At 39.7% G+C, this 15795-nt stretch overlaps 2 protein-coding genes across 2 annotated transcripts; both read left to right on the plus strand.

The window, feature by feature from the left end:
* The first annotated feature begins 117 nt into the window (after nt 1–117).
* On the plus strand, nt 118–7147 carry LOC131136638 (rho guanine nucleotide exchange factor 3-like). Its single transcript, XM_058083735.1, has 13 exons — nt 118–304; nt 456–507; nt 574–624; nt 2177–2242; nt 2313–2420; nt 2498–2656; nt 2860–2922; nt 3069–3165; nt 3892–3968; nt 4938–5195; nt 5344–5514; nt 5586–5778; nt 6899–7147. Exons 1-13 carry the CDS (start codon nt 252–254, stop codon nt 7144–7146), a joined length of 1596 nt encoding a protein of 531 aa, XP_057939718.1. The 5' UTR covers nt 118–251; the 3' UTR covers nt 7147.
* Nucleotides 7148–9500: 2353 nt separating this feature from the next.
* On the plus strand, nt 9501–15725 carry usp21 (ubiquitin specific peptidase 21). The gene is made up of 11 exons (XM_058083758.1): nt 9501–9668; nt 10875–10931; nt 11014–11131; nt 11198–11312; nt 12606–12725; nt 12800–12864; nt 12930–13117; nt 14158–14236; nt 14320–14427; nt 14575–14689; nt 14815–15725. The coding sequence occupies exons 1-11, from the start codon at nt 9513–9515 to the stop codon at nt 14906–14908; spliced, it is 1215 nt and encodes a 404-aa protein (XP_057939741.1). The 5' UTR covers nt 9501–9512; the 3' UTR covers nt 14909–15725.
* Nucleotides 15726–15795: the final 70 nt, after the last annotated feature.

Raw genomic sequence — 15795 nt, forward strand, 5'->3', positions numbered from 1 at the left:
TTTAGTTCAGTCATGCTTCAAGTTGAAGTGATCTCAGGTTTTGCACCCGCCCCAAAGAGGACAGCATGCATTTTAAAGTGCGGCCCCGAAAGGATGTGGTTTAGTGTGACACGGAGGAACCAGATGAGGAAGAAGTTGCGCTGAACTGTGCAAAACAGGCATTTTTTTTTTTTTTTTTTACTATAGGAACGTTTTCTTAACTGTAAATTTTTTTGGGTGGGTGGAATACGAGTGATTTTGATGATGCTTTGATGATGATGATTATGATGATGAAGATGGAAGTGGAAGAGACAAGGACATCCCGGTATGTTTACTTTTCATTGTTCGGGGACGCTATTATGATTAAACCTGCTACTATTTAATCATTTTTACTTTGCCTAATTCCAATAGATCATTAATTAATTAGTTTTTTTTAAGATACCAACTAAAAGAACTTGATGACTTAATGTTCTTAGGTCTCAGCAAATAGGAGAAATACCGTCTACCACCATCTGCGACCATGCTGGAGTAAGTCTCCATCACTCTTGTGTCTTTATCGTTGACGACACAAAACTCACCATTGTCTCATCTTAGAAGAAGAGAAAACAAGACTCGACCGCCGAGCCTGTGATCAGAATCACAGAGGTGAGTTGTGTCAAACTACATGATGATGATGATGATGTCTTCTCTAACTAGCGGATGTTAGTCAACCATACCTTGGTGACCACAAAAGCTTCGTGTTTTCGGTGTCATGATTCCGTCATACTTGGTTAATGGTTTTATTTCATTTGAACATGCATCAGATTCCAATTGAGTGCATCCCATAATCAGTTCCCAGTTCCACATGTCCAAAAGGAGTAGGACGAAGCAAAGCTTATTAAATCCTACCCCTCCATCTGGTACTTTTACAATCAGTAACTGTTACATTTGTTCACTTCCTGCTTTCCATAATACGGTTTAAGTTTTTTTTTTGTTTTTTTTTAAATAATGTACCTAGTACCGAAGTACGAGGTGATATGACCATACAATGACCATGTAATGACCATACAATACTATGGGTACCATAGTAAGTGTCAATATAGTGATATAGCACATCATGACTGGTTCAAGATTCTTCATCCTTGTATTTAGCAAATTTATTTTATTTATTAATTTATACATTTATTTTATAAATTTTTGTTAAAGTTTTTTTAATTTTTTTTAATTTTTTCAATTTCTTACTTTTTGTCACGTACTGAAGTAAGTACAAGGTGATATGAGCATCCAATGCCATAATGGGTACCATAGTGCGTGTCAATATAGTGATATATATAGCACATCATGACTGGTTCAAGACTCTTCATCCTTGTATTTAGCAAACATCAACTGCTTGTATTGTTTCTTGAATTGGCTCATCGTTGTGCATTGTTTGATTTCCTTACTCAATCCATTCCATAGTTTGATTCCACATACTGAAATGCTATGCTAACGCTAACGTAGTCCTAGCATAGAAGTGTTTCAAATGTACTTCTTAAGCTGATATCATATTTCTCCTCTCTTGTAGAGAAGTATTGGATGACATTTTTAGCTAATTGGTTATTTTTTAGCCTTATGCATTATTTTAGCTGTTTGAAGATGAACTATATCAGCAAGTTTGTGATTTTAGAAATAAGGAGTTAGTATGTTCTCTGTAGGCGGCATTATGAATTATCCTTACTGGCCTTTTTTTGCAGTACATTTAGCGAGTGAAGATTGCTTTTTATAGTTATTAGCCCATATTTCCACACAATAAGTAAGATATGGTAGAACCAGAGAGCAATAAAGATTGTGGAGTGATTTCTGATCGAGAACAAATTTTTGCTTTGTTCAATACTGAAATATTTCTTATGTTGTATATTTGTAATATGAGTTTTCCAACTCATATTTTCATCTATTTTGATCCCCAGAAATTTATTTTCGTTCACCTTTAAGTTATTCTTCATACTCTGAATCAGATTTATTGCCGTTGCCACTAATTTCAAATGCATCAAATTTCGACATTTAAAACAGCAGCCATCTTGTATTTTCCTCCAGCGCGCTTGCTTTCAACACTTCCTCTCTGAAAGAGTCACAGGAAACGAGGGCCACACCACGCAACATGTCTTGTTCCACTTTTCTCAGCTCTCATTTACCTCTCATGGGTTCGCCGTCTTTATTTTATGCTCCTCTGTTTCACCAGAATGACGAAAAGGAGGAGGAAGAAGAGGATGCTGAAATGTTGCCAGATCACATGATTGACACAGAGGTGAATCTTCCATGTCAAATTGCATGGATGTTTCTCTTATTATTTGTTATTATTATTATTATTATTATAGGAGCCCTCCAACAAGCGAGTGAAGCCTGTGGTGAAGTCCAACAGCCTAACGGGGGTCATCACTCCGGTTAAGACCCCTGCACTTAAACGTATCGGACAGTCAATTTCGGTAATTTCGCAAAATCCAATCAGACTCCCGTTTGTGTTTAATTTAACAAATCACTCATTCGATACCCGTTTTTACAGCGATCTATCAGTTTTCGCACGGAGGCTCGACCTTTGCCGACGCGCTCGCTACGCTGTCGCGGAATTGGCTCCTCGTTTCCACGCAGACGCAACAGTCAGTGCTGGAGTGACACGGTGGAGAGCCATCACCTCACCGCCAAGGAGATCAAACGTCAAGAGGTGAGGAGGAAATAAACGAAAATGAACGTAAACGAACCAGCAAGGTGACTGGTATCGACTGCGCCACGGATTCCAAAAGAGGATGTGAGCTAAAACCGGAGGCTCGACTTCCTTTATTGAAGACTCGGCTCATTTTTGGGTCACACACAAATTTAAATGTGGGTTTTCGTGTGTCGAAAAAAGCGTTGTCGCTTCTTTTGCAGGTCATCTATGAGCTAACTGAAGGAGAGCGACAACTCATTGAAGATCTCAGTCTTGTTAAGAAGGTACACAACCATAAAGCAGCACTCGTGTAGCCCCCCGACCACGCCATCAAGGCCCCATTATTTCTCATTTATATAGTGGATCTGTTTACTGCATGAGTGGACTCGCTTTTGTGTGGGACTCGAACGTGTTTATTTGACACTTCCAGGTGTACTATGAGCCGATGCTGAAGCTGGATATCATGACCGAGAGTGAACTCATGCAGATTTTTGGCACTCTGGACTCGCTCATTCCTCTCCATGAAGGTATTTTTATTGTGTTTTACACTCGTTTCAACAAACTATAGCGATACGATGCAATAACGGCATCGAACACGACTGTCAAGTCTGAAATTTACACATACTATGCATCTTTAATAGTGGTGGGCAAAACCGCTCATTTCAGTGAATCGGATCATTCCGGTTCATTGAGTAAAAAGATCCGTTCATTTTGGTCAATTGAAGTCAGTCCGTTCACTGATGACTAGTGGTGTGTCAGTCATGAACGAACGGGTCAAAAGAACTGGTTCTCTTTTGTGAACGGAATGAACGAGGTCATCGACAGTGTAGGTCAGTCTCTCGGTCTTTCGGGCAGCTAACCCCACCCACTCACTCACAGAGCGAGGCGCGACGATAGGATAAGACAAGCAAAGGACTGAACGGATATTTTAGGGGCGGGGACCTCGTTCATTCCGTTCACAGAAAAGAACTAGTTCTTTTGACCCGTTCGTTCATGACCGACGTCGTTAGCAGGGAATGAGTCAATACTTCCTGCTTCATATTTGCTGTCGTGTTTGTGTTTACCACAATATTAGAAACCGCTCTGCTCAGGATGTGGAATCTGCACTCTTTAGTTTGTATTAGAATTATTTTATGATGATTATGAATGATTTTATACTTGAATTGCCTTGTGTATGAATTGTGCTTTGTAAATAAAATGTCCGTGTCCTGTGCATGTTATGTTAAAAGCAGCCTGTCTCGGTTCTCTAACAGATCTGCTGAGCCGTCTTGAGCGTCTGAGGGGTTCGGAAAAAACTGTGGGCGAGGTAGCCCCCACACTGATTAACTGGGTTGGTATATTGTCGAGTTTACTTTCTAGGTTCCCGAATTGGGGTCAGCGTACACCATAAAATAAACAATTAGTGCTAACACTCGCAATTACGAGTGCGCCCGAATGCCTCATGGCACGAAGAGACCGCGGCAGGAAGTAGGCAGCGTCAAGTTTTGATTCTCCGTAAATTTGGTTATGTTGTGCATTAATCTGGCAGATTTCATTTATATCGATGTTCCAATTAATATCCACATGGTGTAGCGGTGAAAACCTGGCGTGGTGAGATTTTCACCTGAAAATGAGGCTTTATTGTCGATTGTATGTAAATTTGAATTTCCAATACTATTAAGAAGGGAGTGGTAGTTTTTTTTTTTTTTAGAGTTGCGACATCATGGAAATATTCCGGTCAGATAATCATTTAGTCATCTTTATTATGCAAGTTGATAGTCTCTCGTTGTGTGTCCGGAGGAGCTTGGGTTTGTTCAAAGGTTGTGTGTTGTCTTATTGAGTCACACAACGCACATAAATGATGGACACTTTGTAGTAATTATTTTCAACCACTGTGCTAGTGTGCCGCGAGGAATTATCCAATATCGTTTTATTAGTTAACATTTATTTAACATTTTCCGCAAATATTATGTCTTTGTCGAGTGTCCGTGGTGTAAATATTATCAGAGCAATCGAATATTCGTCCGTGTGGCAACACGTAGCTGATTGCTTCGTTCCGCCATTAGAGTTAGTGATGCACGTGAGGTGGTGCCTTTTTCCAATGTAAAAAACGTACAGTGGCTCAAAAAAAGGTTGAAAAAACACTGCTTTTAATGAGCAAACTGCTGATATTTCAAATTAATTCAGGTTAATTACAGGTTACATGATGTAATTAAAGGGTACGCTGCTATAAACAGTTTGGGAACCACTGCTGTAAAGCACACTGTATGTATTTAAATCTTAACCTTTCACCTCTTGACATCCAATCTCATGCGAGTAGTTCCCTTGCCTGGAGGCCTATGTCACATACTGCTGCAACCTCGTGGGTGCCAAAGCCTTGCTGGATCAGAAGAAGCATGATAAGAGAGTGGAGCAATTTTTGCGTCTGTGCCAGGAGTCCTCGTTTAGCAGGAAACTGGATCTGTGGAACTTCCTGGATCTCCCTCGAAGCCGTTTGGTAAAATATCCGCTCTTACTGAAAGAGATCCAGAAATGCACACCAGCGGAGCACCCGGATGAATTCACATTACCCGAAGCAGTGAGTCAATATCAATATAAAAAAGCTATATTTCATATTTGTTAAGATAACAAAGACATGAAGTTGGTGCTGTGGTGATTTGTAGACTACAACTGATATAATGACTACATTCAGGCTGTTTAAATGTCATTATTCTATTTATGCTTAGCTGGAACTCATCCAGAGCATCGTGGCAGAGGTGAACAAGAAGACAGGGGAGGCTGAGTGTCAGTTCTACCGACGTGGTCTCACCTACCTTGAAGATGGCCAGAGGCTACCAGAAATTCAACAGTCCCGTTTCCTGTACTGTCATGGGGAGCTTAAGAACAACAAAGGACAGGTAAGAACTACAAATCTTGGGAATCTAAACACTATAAACAAACACTATATGTGTGTGTGTGTGTGCTCCAGCGTGTGCATGTGTTCCTATTTGAGCTGGCACTGGTTTTGACCAGACCGGGAGAGGATAGAGATGGAGGTCACGTGTTCCACGTCTACAGACGACCTCTGCCAAACACCTCCTTAAACCTGGAGGTGATCCCAGATGGAGAAACAGCTGGAGGGGGTTCCTTCAGAGGAGCCTTCACGGGGGGAAATGATAAAGGTAAAGTGTATGCATCTCACTTTTCCCTTTTAAGTGTGTATACCATAGCATTTCAGTATGTGGAATCAAACTATGGAATGGATTGAGTAAGGAAATCAAACAATGCACAACGATGAGCCAATTCAAGAAACAATACAAGCAGTTGATGTTTGCTAAATACAAGGATGAAGAGTCTTGAACCAGTCATGATGTGCTATATATATCACTATATTGACACTTACTATGGTACCCATTATGGCATTGGATGGTCACATCACCTTGTACTTACTTCGGTACGTGACAAAAAAATAAAAAAAACTAAAGAAAATTTTTTACAAAAAATTATAACATAAATTAATAAATAAAATAAATTTGCTAAATACAAGGATGAAGAGTCTTGAAGCAGTCATGATGTGCTATATATATCACTATATTGACACTTACTATGGTACCCATTATGGCATTGGATGCTCATATCACCTTGTACATTATTTAAAAAATAATAATAAAAAAAAGAAAACAAACTGTATTATGGAAAGCAGGAAAAAAAATTAAAAAATTAAATAATAATAAAAATAAAAATAAAAAAAATAAAATTATATTAGGAAAGCAGGAGGTGAACAAATGTAACAGTTACTGATTTTAAAAGTACTCAATTGTAATCTGATCCATACCAAAATAAAAATAAATAACTAACTAAATTAATAATAATAATAATAATAATAAACTTAAATTATATTAGGAAAGCAGGAAGTGAACAAATGTAACAGTTACTGATTGTAAAAGTACCAGATGGAGAGGTAGGATTTAATAAGCTTTGCTTCTTCCTACTCCTTTTGGACATGTGGAACTGGGAACTGATTATGGGATCCACTCAATTGTAATCTGATGCATGTTCAAATTAAATAAAACCATTACCATATACCTGACATATTTCAGCAACCATTTTATCAGGGTATACAGTGGTATGAAAAAGGTTGCCCCCCCCCCTGATGATTTTCAAGATTTTCCTTTATAAAGGACCGGTTGTTGGGATCACTTTTTTAGATACTGGTGGCATGTTATCGTCTGGTTTTGAAGAATCCCGATGAAACACAACCTCACTCTTACCGCCCCCCTTCTGTGTAATTTACCTTTACAGTGAAGAACTGTTTCCGTGTGAGCAGCAGGGGGCGCTCCAAGGCCTACTCGTACAGCCTGCAAGCCAACGACTCCTTTAGCAAGCAGCAGTGGGTCACCTGTCTGCGCCAGGCCATGGTCCAGTCTCGGGACAGGAAGGCCCAGAGCAGACGGTCGCTGGCTCCTCCCCATTGTGACCCTGTTCTGTGTCACATAGCCGGCCTCAGCCTCGGTTCTGATGCGGAGATGGCAGATGTCACTCGCCGCTGAACGACGAGGTCCTCTTTTTTTTTTTTTTTGTCAGTTGACACGCAAGGATGTCACAAATGGCGGACATGTTGCCTTGCATCCTGAAATAGTATTATTGAATGTAAATTTAATATGACCCCTTTTTTTTTTTTAATAAACTGACACTTAAAAGTTTATCGAAGTAGTCCTAGAAAACGACACAAAGATACACGGCCTTAGTAGCCAACAATAAGTGAGAGTGAGAAAAGATTAGAGATGATTATCCTCCCTCTTTCTCTCTCTCCTCTTCCCTCCCTCTCTCTCTCTCTCCGGCTTTTCTTTCTTTGGACACCACTGACGGGACAGGACACGGAGGTAGACTTTCATTTCTAGCCGCTACACCCAGTGAAACAGTAGACAGCCCCTCTATGCATTTTTAACAGCTCAGCAGGCGATGGGAAGCGTTAGGTCGACAGGACACTTTGTTCACAGATAAGCTTGGGCAAATGAGGTGAGTTCAAACTGCTTTATTTCGGGCAACCGATAGCATGTTAATAGCATGCCATAATGTTTTATTCCTAATCTTGATGCTTGTGATTCACTGACATTTCTCAACTTTCATCAACTTTGCAATATTTAATTACGAAAAAAAAACTATTATGCTTTTTTAACTTTTCTGACCTATAAATGTATTTAAAATGTTGTATTCTGGTGTTAAATTATGCCAAAATTTCAGGTCATGAGGTTTGAGCATTTGGAAGTGAAGTTCGAGATGGCTCAAAACGCTCATTTCAGAAGGCGTGGTAAAACTTGCCCCTTTGTGATGTCACACAGGGACGGACTTACTTATTCATTCATTTTCTACCGCTTTTCCTCACAAGGGTCGCGGGGGGTGCTGGAGCCTATCCCAGTTGTCTTCGGGCGAGAGGCGGGGTACACCCTGGACTGGTCGCCAGCCAAACACAGGGCACATATAGACAAACAACCATTCACACTCACATTCATCACATTCATATTCATAATTGGACTCGCCAATTAACCTAGCATGTTTTTGGAATGTGGGAGGAAACCGGAGTACCCGGAGAAAACCCACGCATGCACCGGGAGAACATGCAAACTCCACACAGAGATGGCCGAGGGTGGGGAAAGACAAAATAAGTAGCCAAAAAGTTACCACTTCCACACAAAATTGGAGGAGAACTCATTCATTCATTTTTTACCGCTTTTCCCCACAAGGGTCGCGGGGGGTGCTGGAGCCTATCCCAGCTGTCTTTGGTCGCCAGCCAAACACAGAGCACATATAGACAAACAACCATTCACATTCATACCTATGGACAATTTGGAGTGGCTAATTAACCTAGCATGTTTTTGGAATGTGGGAGGAAACCGGAGTACCCGGAGAAAACCCACGCATGCACGGGGAGAACATGCAAACTCCACACAGAGATGGCGTAGGGTGGAATTGAACCCAGGTCTCCTAGCTGTGAGGTCTGCGCGCTAACCACTAGACCGCCGTGCCGGACTTACTTATATTGTTCGTAGTTGGGAAGCAATTTGGGCACAAAACAAAGGAAATACAACTGGAATAGGTGCATATTCTGGAAGATCTAGAAAGCTTTCTGTGCTGTTATTGTGTGTAGCTGCTCTATAGGAGTCCACAACTCAATACAAAGGGTGAAAAAATGAGCATAATAGTTCAACTTTAAGTGACAATATACAGTAAACCTCGGATATATCAGATTCAATTGTTCCCACTGGTTTTGTCCGATATAAGCGAAATCCGTTATATGCGTATACCGGAAAATGTCCGTTTTACGCATATATCGGATTTATATCCGGTATATGCGTAAATCGGATTTTATCCGTTATAAAAAGGCACTTCCTTGACTATGTTTCCAATGTACCTGGACGCGCAGGCAACGCTGCAAATGACGTCGTATAGCGGCCTGTCACGATTCGGCGAATCGGAGCGCCACGATGCGGCCATCCGATATATGCGAGGGAAATTTCATGGAAATGCATTGGAACGGGACTGGAGATTTTGTCCGAAATAGGCGAAATCCATTATAAAAAATCCGATATATGCAATGAATTTTTATTGGAAATGCATTACAGAAAAATCGGTTCTTTTTTATCTGTCCGTTGTGAGCGAATTTCCGATATATCCGAGGTTTACTGTATAATTGGTTTTATTTTCAGATATGTATTAATCTAATTTAAATTTGTGTTTTTCCAGCTACTTTTCTCTAAAGGGGGTATAAATACCCAGCTGTACTTGGTTCGTTATTAGAAGAAGACTTTCTGTCTGAAAGGAGGCTTATGAGCTACTACCAAATTCCCATCACCTTTACCCCGCATGTGAAAAAAGCATCTCCCCGCCTGAGAGCTTTGTTAGCTAACACGCCAGGATGCCCGGAGCCGGCGGTGTCAACGAAGACGGTTCTTGCAAGGCCTTGTGTCGAAATCTGGCATCCCAGAACTGCCTGCAGAGAGAGACAGCTGATATCTCCCAGTCCGTCCTCTACACATCCCTGATGGGTCTTCTGCTGGTGGCCGACAAAGAGGTGTGCAGGACACAACACGTGCAGCTGTAATGCATACTTAGCGTCCTTCCCGTTTCTCACAATGTTTCAGTTGAAGTATCTGGACCACAGTACCGTCCTTGCATGGAGTCCACACATAAACAAGCACATGTTTAAGCACCTGTCAGCACTCCTCCGTCTCCTAATAGGATGACTGCTTTGGACTGACCTCCATTTAGACTTTCTTGTTTTGCTAATGAGATAAGAAGGCTAAATCTCTCCTAGCATGTATATATAAATAGACCCGGTGACATAATAATGGTAATAATGGTAATGGTTTTATTTCATTTGAACATGCATCAGATTACAATTGAATGCATCCCATAATCAGTTCCCAGTTCCACATGTCCAAAAGGAGTAGGAAGAAGCAAAGCTTATTAAATCCTACCCCTCCATCTGGTACTTTTACAATCAGTAACTGTTACATTTGGTCACCTCCTGCTTTCCTAATATAATTTATTTTTTTTATTTTTTTTATTTTTATTATTATTATTTTTTTATTTTATTTTGATATGGATCAGATTACAATTGAGTGCATCCCATAATCAGTTCCCAGTTGCACATGTCCAAAAGGAGTAGGAAGAAGCAAAGCTTATTAAATCCTACCCCTCCATCTGGTACTTTTACAATCAGTAACTGTTACATTTGTTCACTTCCTGCTTTCCTAATATAATTTAAGTTTTTTTATTATTATTTTATTTTGGGATGGATCAGATTACAATTGAGTACTTTTACAATCAGTAACTGTTACATTTGTTCACCTCCTGCTTTCCTAATATAATTTATTTTATTTATTTAATTTTTTTTAATTTATCTATTTTTGTTTTTTTATTTTGGTATAGATCAGATTACAATGGAGTGCATCCCATAATCAGTTCCCAGTTCCACATGTCCAAAAGGAGTAGGAAGAAGCAAAGCTTATTAAATCCTACCCCTGCATCTGGTACTTTTACAATCAGTAACTGTTACATTTGTTCACTTCCTGCTTTCTATAATACAGTTTAAGGTTTTTTTTTGTTTGTTTTTTTTAAATAATATACCTCGTACCGAAGTACGAGGTGATATGAGCATCCAATGACATAATGGGTAGCATAGTAAGTATATTTCTCCTCTCTTGTGGAGAATGTCGGTGCAAAATTACAATCGTGATTTGGTCGCATTCTTTTTTTGTGTTTCATTTTTCCCTAGAAAGAGCAACTGGCGTTAGGAAGTGGAAGGGCTGGCCTTAGGAACATCAGGAACACAGTATGTGATCATTTGTCCTAAATAGTCAATCAACTTGAATATTATTTTTGGGTAAGCATGCCCCCCCCCCCCACTTTTCTAGTGTTTCCTGAATGCAATAGTCCAGTGTTTGTCTCATACACGTGGCTTGCGAGACTACTGCCTCCTGAAGTCCTACAGACATGAAAAGTTCTCCAAAGAGGAGGCGAGGCTTATGGAAGGTAAGTGTCTTTCTCCTCCTCCTTTTGTCATTACCTTTTTTTTTGCTAATTGTCTCCCGATGTCAGCTTTCTCTCAGGTGTTGTCTGGACTTTGGGATGCAAAAGAAGAAGACGTGGTTGTCAATCCAAGACAGTTTTACAATATTTTTAAAGATGTTGTGCCTTACTTCAGCGGCTATAGGTGAGACAGTAAAATGTGTATTTTATTATTCCAAATTCAAATTTTCCAAGGTATTTCATGACACAATTTGGTACATTAATGTGACACTACTTAAAATTGGGACTCTTATCTTGTACAAAAGTGTGAATGTGAGTATTCACGTACATGGCCTGTGATTGACTGGCGACCAATCCCGGGTGTAACCAGTTGTACATAAAATGTTCATTTGTTCATTTTCTACCGCTTTTCCTCACGAGGGTTGTGGGGGTTGCCGGGGTACACCCTGGACTGGTGGCCAGCCAATCACAGCGCACATATAGACAAACAACCATTCACACTCACATTCATACCTATGGACAATTTGGAGTCGCCAATTAACCTAGCATGTTTTTTTTTGAATGTGGGAGGAAACCGGAGTACCCGGAGAAAACCCACGCATGCACGGGGAGAACATGCAAAGTCCACACAGAGATGGCCGAGGGTGGGGAAAGACAAAATAAGTAGCCAAAAAGTTACCACTTCCACACAAAATAGGAGTAGAACTCATTCATTCATTTTCTACTGCTTTTCCTCACGAGGGTCGCGGGGGTGCTGGAGTCTATCCCAGCTGTCTTTGGGCGAGAGAGGCGGGGTACACCCTGGACTGGTGGCCAGCCAATCACAGGGCACATATAGACAAACAACCATTCACACTCACATTCATACCTATGGACAATTTGGAGTCGCTAATTAACCTAGCATGTTTTTGGAATGTGGGAGGAAACCGGAGTACCCGGAGAAAACCCACGCATGCACGGGGAGAACATGCAAACTCCACACAGAGATGGCCGAGGGTGGGGAAAGACAAAATAAGTAGCCAAAAAGTTACCACTTCCACACAAAATAGGAGGAGAACCCATTCATTCGTTCATTTTCTACCGCTTTTCCCCACAAGGGTCGCGGGGGTGCTGGAGCCTATCCCAGCTGTCTTTGGGCGAGAGAGGCGGGGTACACCCTGGACTGGTGGCCAGCCAATCACAGGGCACATATAGACAAACAACCATTCACACTCACATTCATACCTATGGACAATTTGGAGTCGCTAATTAACCAAGCATGTTTTTTGGAATGTGGGAGGAAACCGGAGTACCCGGAGAAAACCCATGCATGCACGGGGAGAACATAATAATAAAATAATAATAATAATAATACATTTTATTTGTATAGCGCTTTTCAAAATATTCAAAGACACTTTACTGTCAAATTGAAGATTGAAGGCTTATCATTTCAATGAGGTAGTTATTGCTCTGTGTTTATAACATTTGTGTATCGCAGTCAACAGGATGCCCAGGAGTTTCTCAGGTTCCTTTTGGACAAGCTGCACACCGAAATCAATCGCAAACCCCACATGAGACGAGCGCTCAAGGACTCGGAGCCAAAATATGCCAGATTTAGGTGTGTGTTGCTGTGGGGAAACATCTACGGTCTTCCTGTGATTTATTCACCTTCTTTGACTTTCCTTCCATCAGGATCTCTGAAGAGGCGGCCGCCACGTGGAAAAGACACTTAGAGAGAGAAGACAGCAAGATAGTCGGTAAGAAGCACAATTTATTTCGTATTTCTTGACGCAACCGGCAGCTAACACTCTTGTTCTGACAGATCTGTTCTCAGGTCAGCTGTTGAGCTCGCTGCACTGCTCTGTGTGCTCCCACTACTCCAACACATTTGACGTCTTCTGTGACCTGTCGCTGCCCATCCCCAAGCGGGGCTCCGCTGGGGAGGTGACGCTGAAGGAGTGCTTGGACTTGTTCTCTCAGGAGGAGAGACTGGATAAGGAGAATTCACCTGTGAGTATTCAAAAGCAAAAATAAATAAATAAATAAATACTAGCCGTCTGACAACAATTTGGACAAGTTCACTGTGAGGTGTACTCAACAAAGTTATATCCAAGTTTCAGTGCTATTGCATTAAGAAGATATGATAAAATGCTTGCTGGTATTTCAGGGATGTACTGGACAGAAATATATTTTTATATATAATAATAATAATAATATAATTTATAACATATTTTATATACTATATTTTTTGGACTATAAGTCGCACTTTTTTGCTATTGCATTAAGAAGATACGTATATAATAAAATGCTTGCTGGAATTTCAGGGATGTACTCATTTTGGGAGATACTGGACATAAATATATTTTTATATATTATATAATTATAATAATAATAATTATAATTATTATTATAGTTATTGTTAATAATAATATTAACAATTGTTATTATTAATAATATTGACAATTATTATTATGATAATATTATTATAATAATAATTATTTATAATTATTAATATTAGATTATTTATAATATATTTTATAAACTATATTTTTTGGACTATAAGTCGCACTTTTTTTCATAGGTTGGCTGTTCCTGCGACTTATACTCCAGAGCGACTTATAAATGAAAAAACCGTTTATGTTACATAAACATTGGACACCTTTTCTGTTCATGTGTTAGCATATCTTACACCTATTCAGCCTGTTATTTATTATTTTATTGTCAGAATTTGCCTTCCAAGAGGACGTAATGTCTGTTTTGGTCAAGTAGTTAAAAAAAAGTGTAAAAGAAATTACCCATTACCAAAAAATGCGACTTATACTCCAGTGCGACTTATATATATATTTTTCTACCTAATTATGCATTTCTGGCCTCGTAGCGACTTATAGTCCAGAAAATATGGTGTGTAGAGTTAATTTCTTAGATACTGCACAACTGCTAAGACTTTCAATTATAAAACAGAGCGTTGTCATTGTTTTGAATGTAACACAGTAATAACACTTTGTGCGTTTGTAAATCCTGTACTTGTGTATCTATTCATGTGTTTTTAGATGTGCGAAAGGTGTAACAGGCACACGGAGAGCATGAAGCGACTGTCCATCCAGAGGTTTCCTCATGTTATTGTCATCCGTATCCTTGCATCATTCTCATCATGCCAAATGTTTATACTCATATGAAGAAGCGTCATTATGAAACTTAACTCTGTTAATTAGATCTGAATCGTTTCACTACGTCACGGTGGTCTATCAGTAAAAGTACCGTTTATGTGTCCTTCCCACTCACAGACCTCGATCTCGGACCTTACGGACCGGTAGACTGCGGTAACATTTCTTTCCTTTCATGACGATGCTAATTTTATTCATTTTGAGCAGAGAAAATATGTATTACACCTGATATAGAACCTACTTTTTTAAGTTTAGTTGTTGTAAGTGGATTTCAACTGTATGTTTCTTTGTATTTCCCTGCAGGTCCGGTTCTGTATAATTTATATGCAATATGTAACCATGTGGGGACTGTAAACATGGGTCACTACACAGCCTGTTGCTCTGATGACAATGGATGGTGTTACTACAATGACTCCAGGTGAGACACGGAGCCTATTTGAAAGCTTTCAAAAATTCCTCCATGCACTCGTGCAACTGAATTTACATATTCATACTTCCAATCTGCAGCACATTCTGATACTTTTACCCTCAATCTACCCACAGTGTGACACCGCTTTCTGAGAAGCAGCTTCAGACCAATCAAGCTTACGTCTTATTCTACCAGCGCAGTAACAACACTGCCAATAAAAGGAACTAAGACTTCACACTGGCTCAGGAAGACAGCCAATCAGAGAAACCGTATCTTCTGTGACCATAGAAACAAACACAGTGCAGCCTTGCTGGCATTTATGAACTTTGTCAATACCAAGGAAGCACAACACAAATACTGTATGTGCTGTAAAAAAAAAAGAGGTGATTGTGTCAAGAAGAGCTTAGGTGCCCTGTCGCCTTAAGGATTTTTATTATGTATGTATATATTTTTCAGAATGTACTCATAAGTAAGTCATTTGATTGGTAGAACTTATTAGTAACCATCTCATACCACGGAACTATGGAATAATAATAGTAATAAAAAATAAACATTGTACCATAGTTTGGTGACTGTGCATGTAAATAAATGTAAAATATAAATGTATTACTTTTAAATTCATGTTTTTTGGAGGTTTGTACGGTGGCCAAGAAGTGCAAAACACGTTAGCAAAAAGCAAAACAAATGACTAGTACACCACCCGGAAAGGGATTGTACTTCTGATTCGTGTGGCGATTCAACGCCTCTCATTGGTCCAGACGTTTCCACTTCCTGTAGCTGAGTAATTTAGGTTGCTTTTTGTGCACGTGTCTTTTGGACGACTCGGCCACCGTATGTTTTATTTTATTATTAATGTTTTATTATCCATCTTGGCAATTTGAACATAAGCATCTGAGATATAATTGTTTATGTAACTATATGTAACTTTATGTATACAAAAATTAAGTTTTTTAAGGTTATCTATCTGAACGTATACAGCACTGGTTTCCTGTGAAACAATCCCTTACCGAGGATAAAAATGCCAAGCTTTTAATAACTAATAAACGATAGTGTGTTACAGTATTAAATATGCGGCACAATAAACTGCCTTACACTGTCGTGTTCCTCATGAAAAG

Source organism: Doryrhamphus excisus, chromosome 10 (assembly GCF_030265055.1).
Source record: "Doryrhamphus excisus isolate RoL2022-K1 chromosome 10, RoL_Dexc_1.0, whole genome shotgun sequence".
Classification (NCBI taxonomy): Eukaryota; Metazoa; Chordata; class Actinopteri; order Syngnathiformes; family Syngnathidae; genus Doryrhamphus; species Doryrhamphus excisus.

Bases quoted from the DNA above. Each gene is read 5' to 3' on its own strand.
- LOC131136638 (XM_058083735.1), top strand. From the start codon at position 252: ATGATGATGATTATGATGATGAAGATGGAAGTGGAAGAGACAAGGACA. The intron at 3,969-4,937 runs GTTGGTATATTG...TCATGCGAGTAG, and splicing joins CCCCCACACTGATTAACTGG to TTCCCTTGCCTGGAGGCCTA. The intron at 5,515-5,585 runs GTAAGAACTACA...TGTGTGCTCCAG, and splicing joins TTAAGAACAACAAAGGACAG to CGTGTGCATGTGTTCCTATT.
- usp21 (XM_058083758.1), top strand. From the start codon at position 9,513: ATGCCCGGAGCCGGCGGTGTCAACGAAGACGGTTCTTGCAAGGCCTTG. The intron at 11,132-11,197 runs GTAAGTGTCTTT...TCCCGATGTCAG, and splicing joins GGAGGCGAGGCTTATGGAAG to CTTTCTCTCAGGTGTTGTCT. The intron at 14,690-14,814 runs GTGAGACACGGA...ATCTACCCACAG, and splicing joins TGTTACTACAATGACTCCAG to TGTGACACCGCTTTCTGAGA.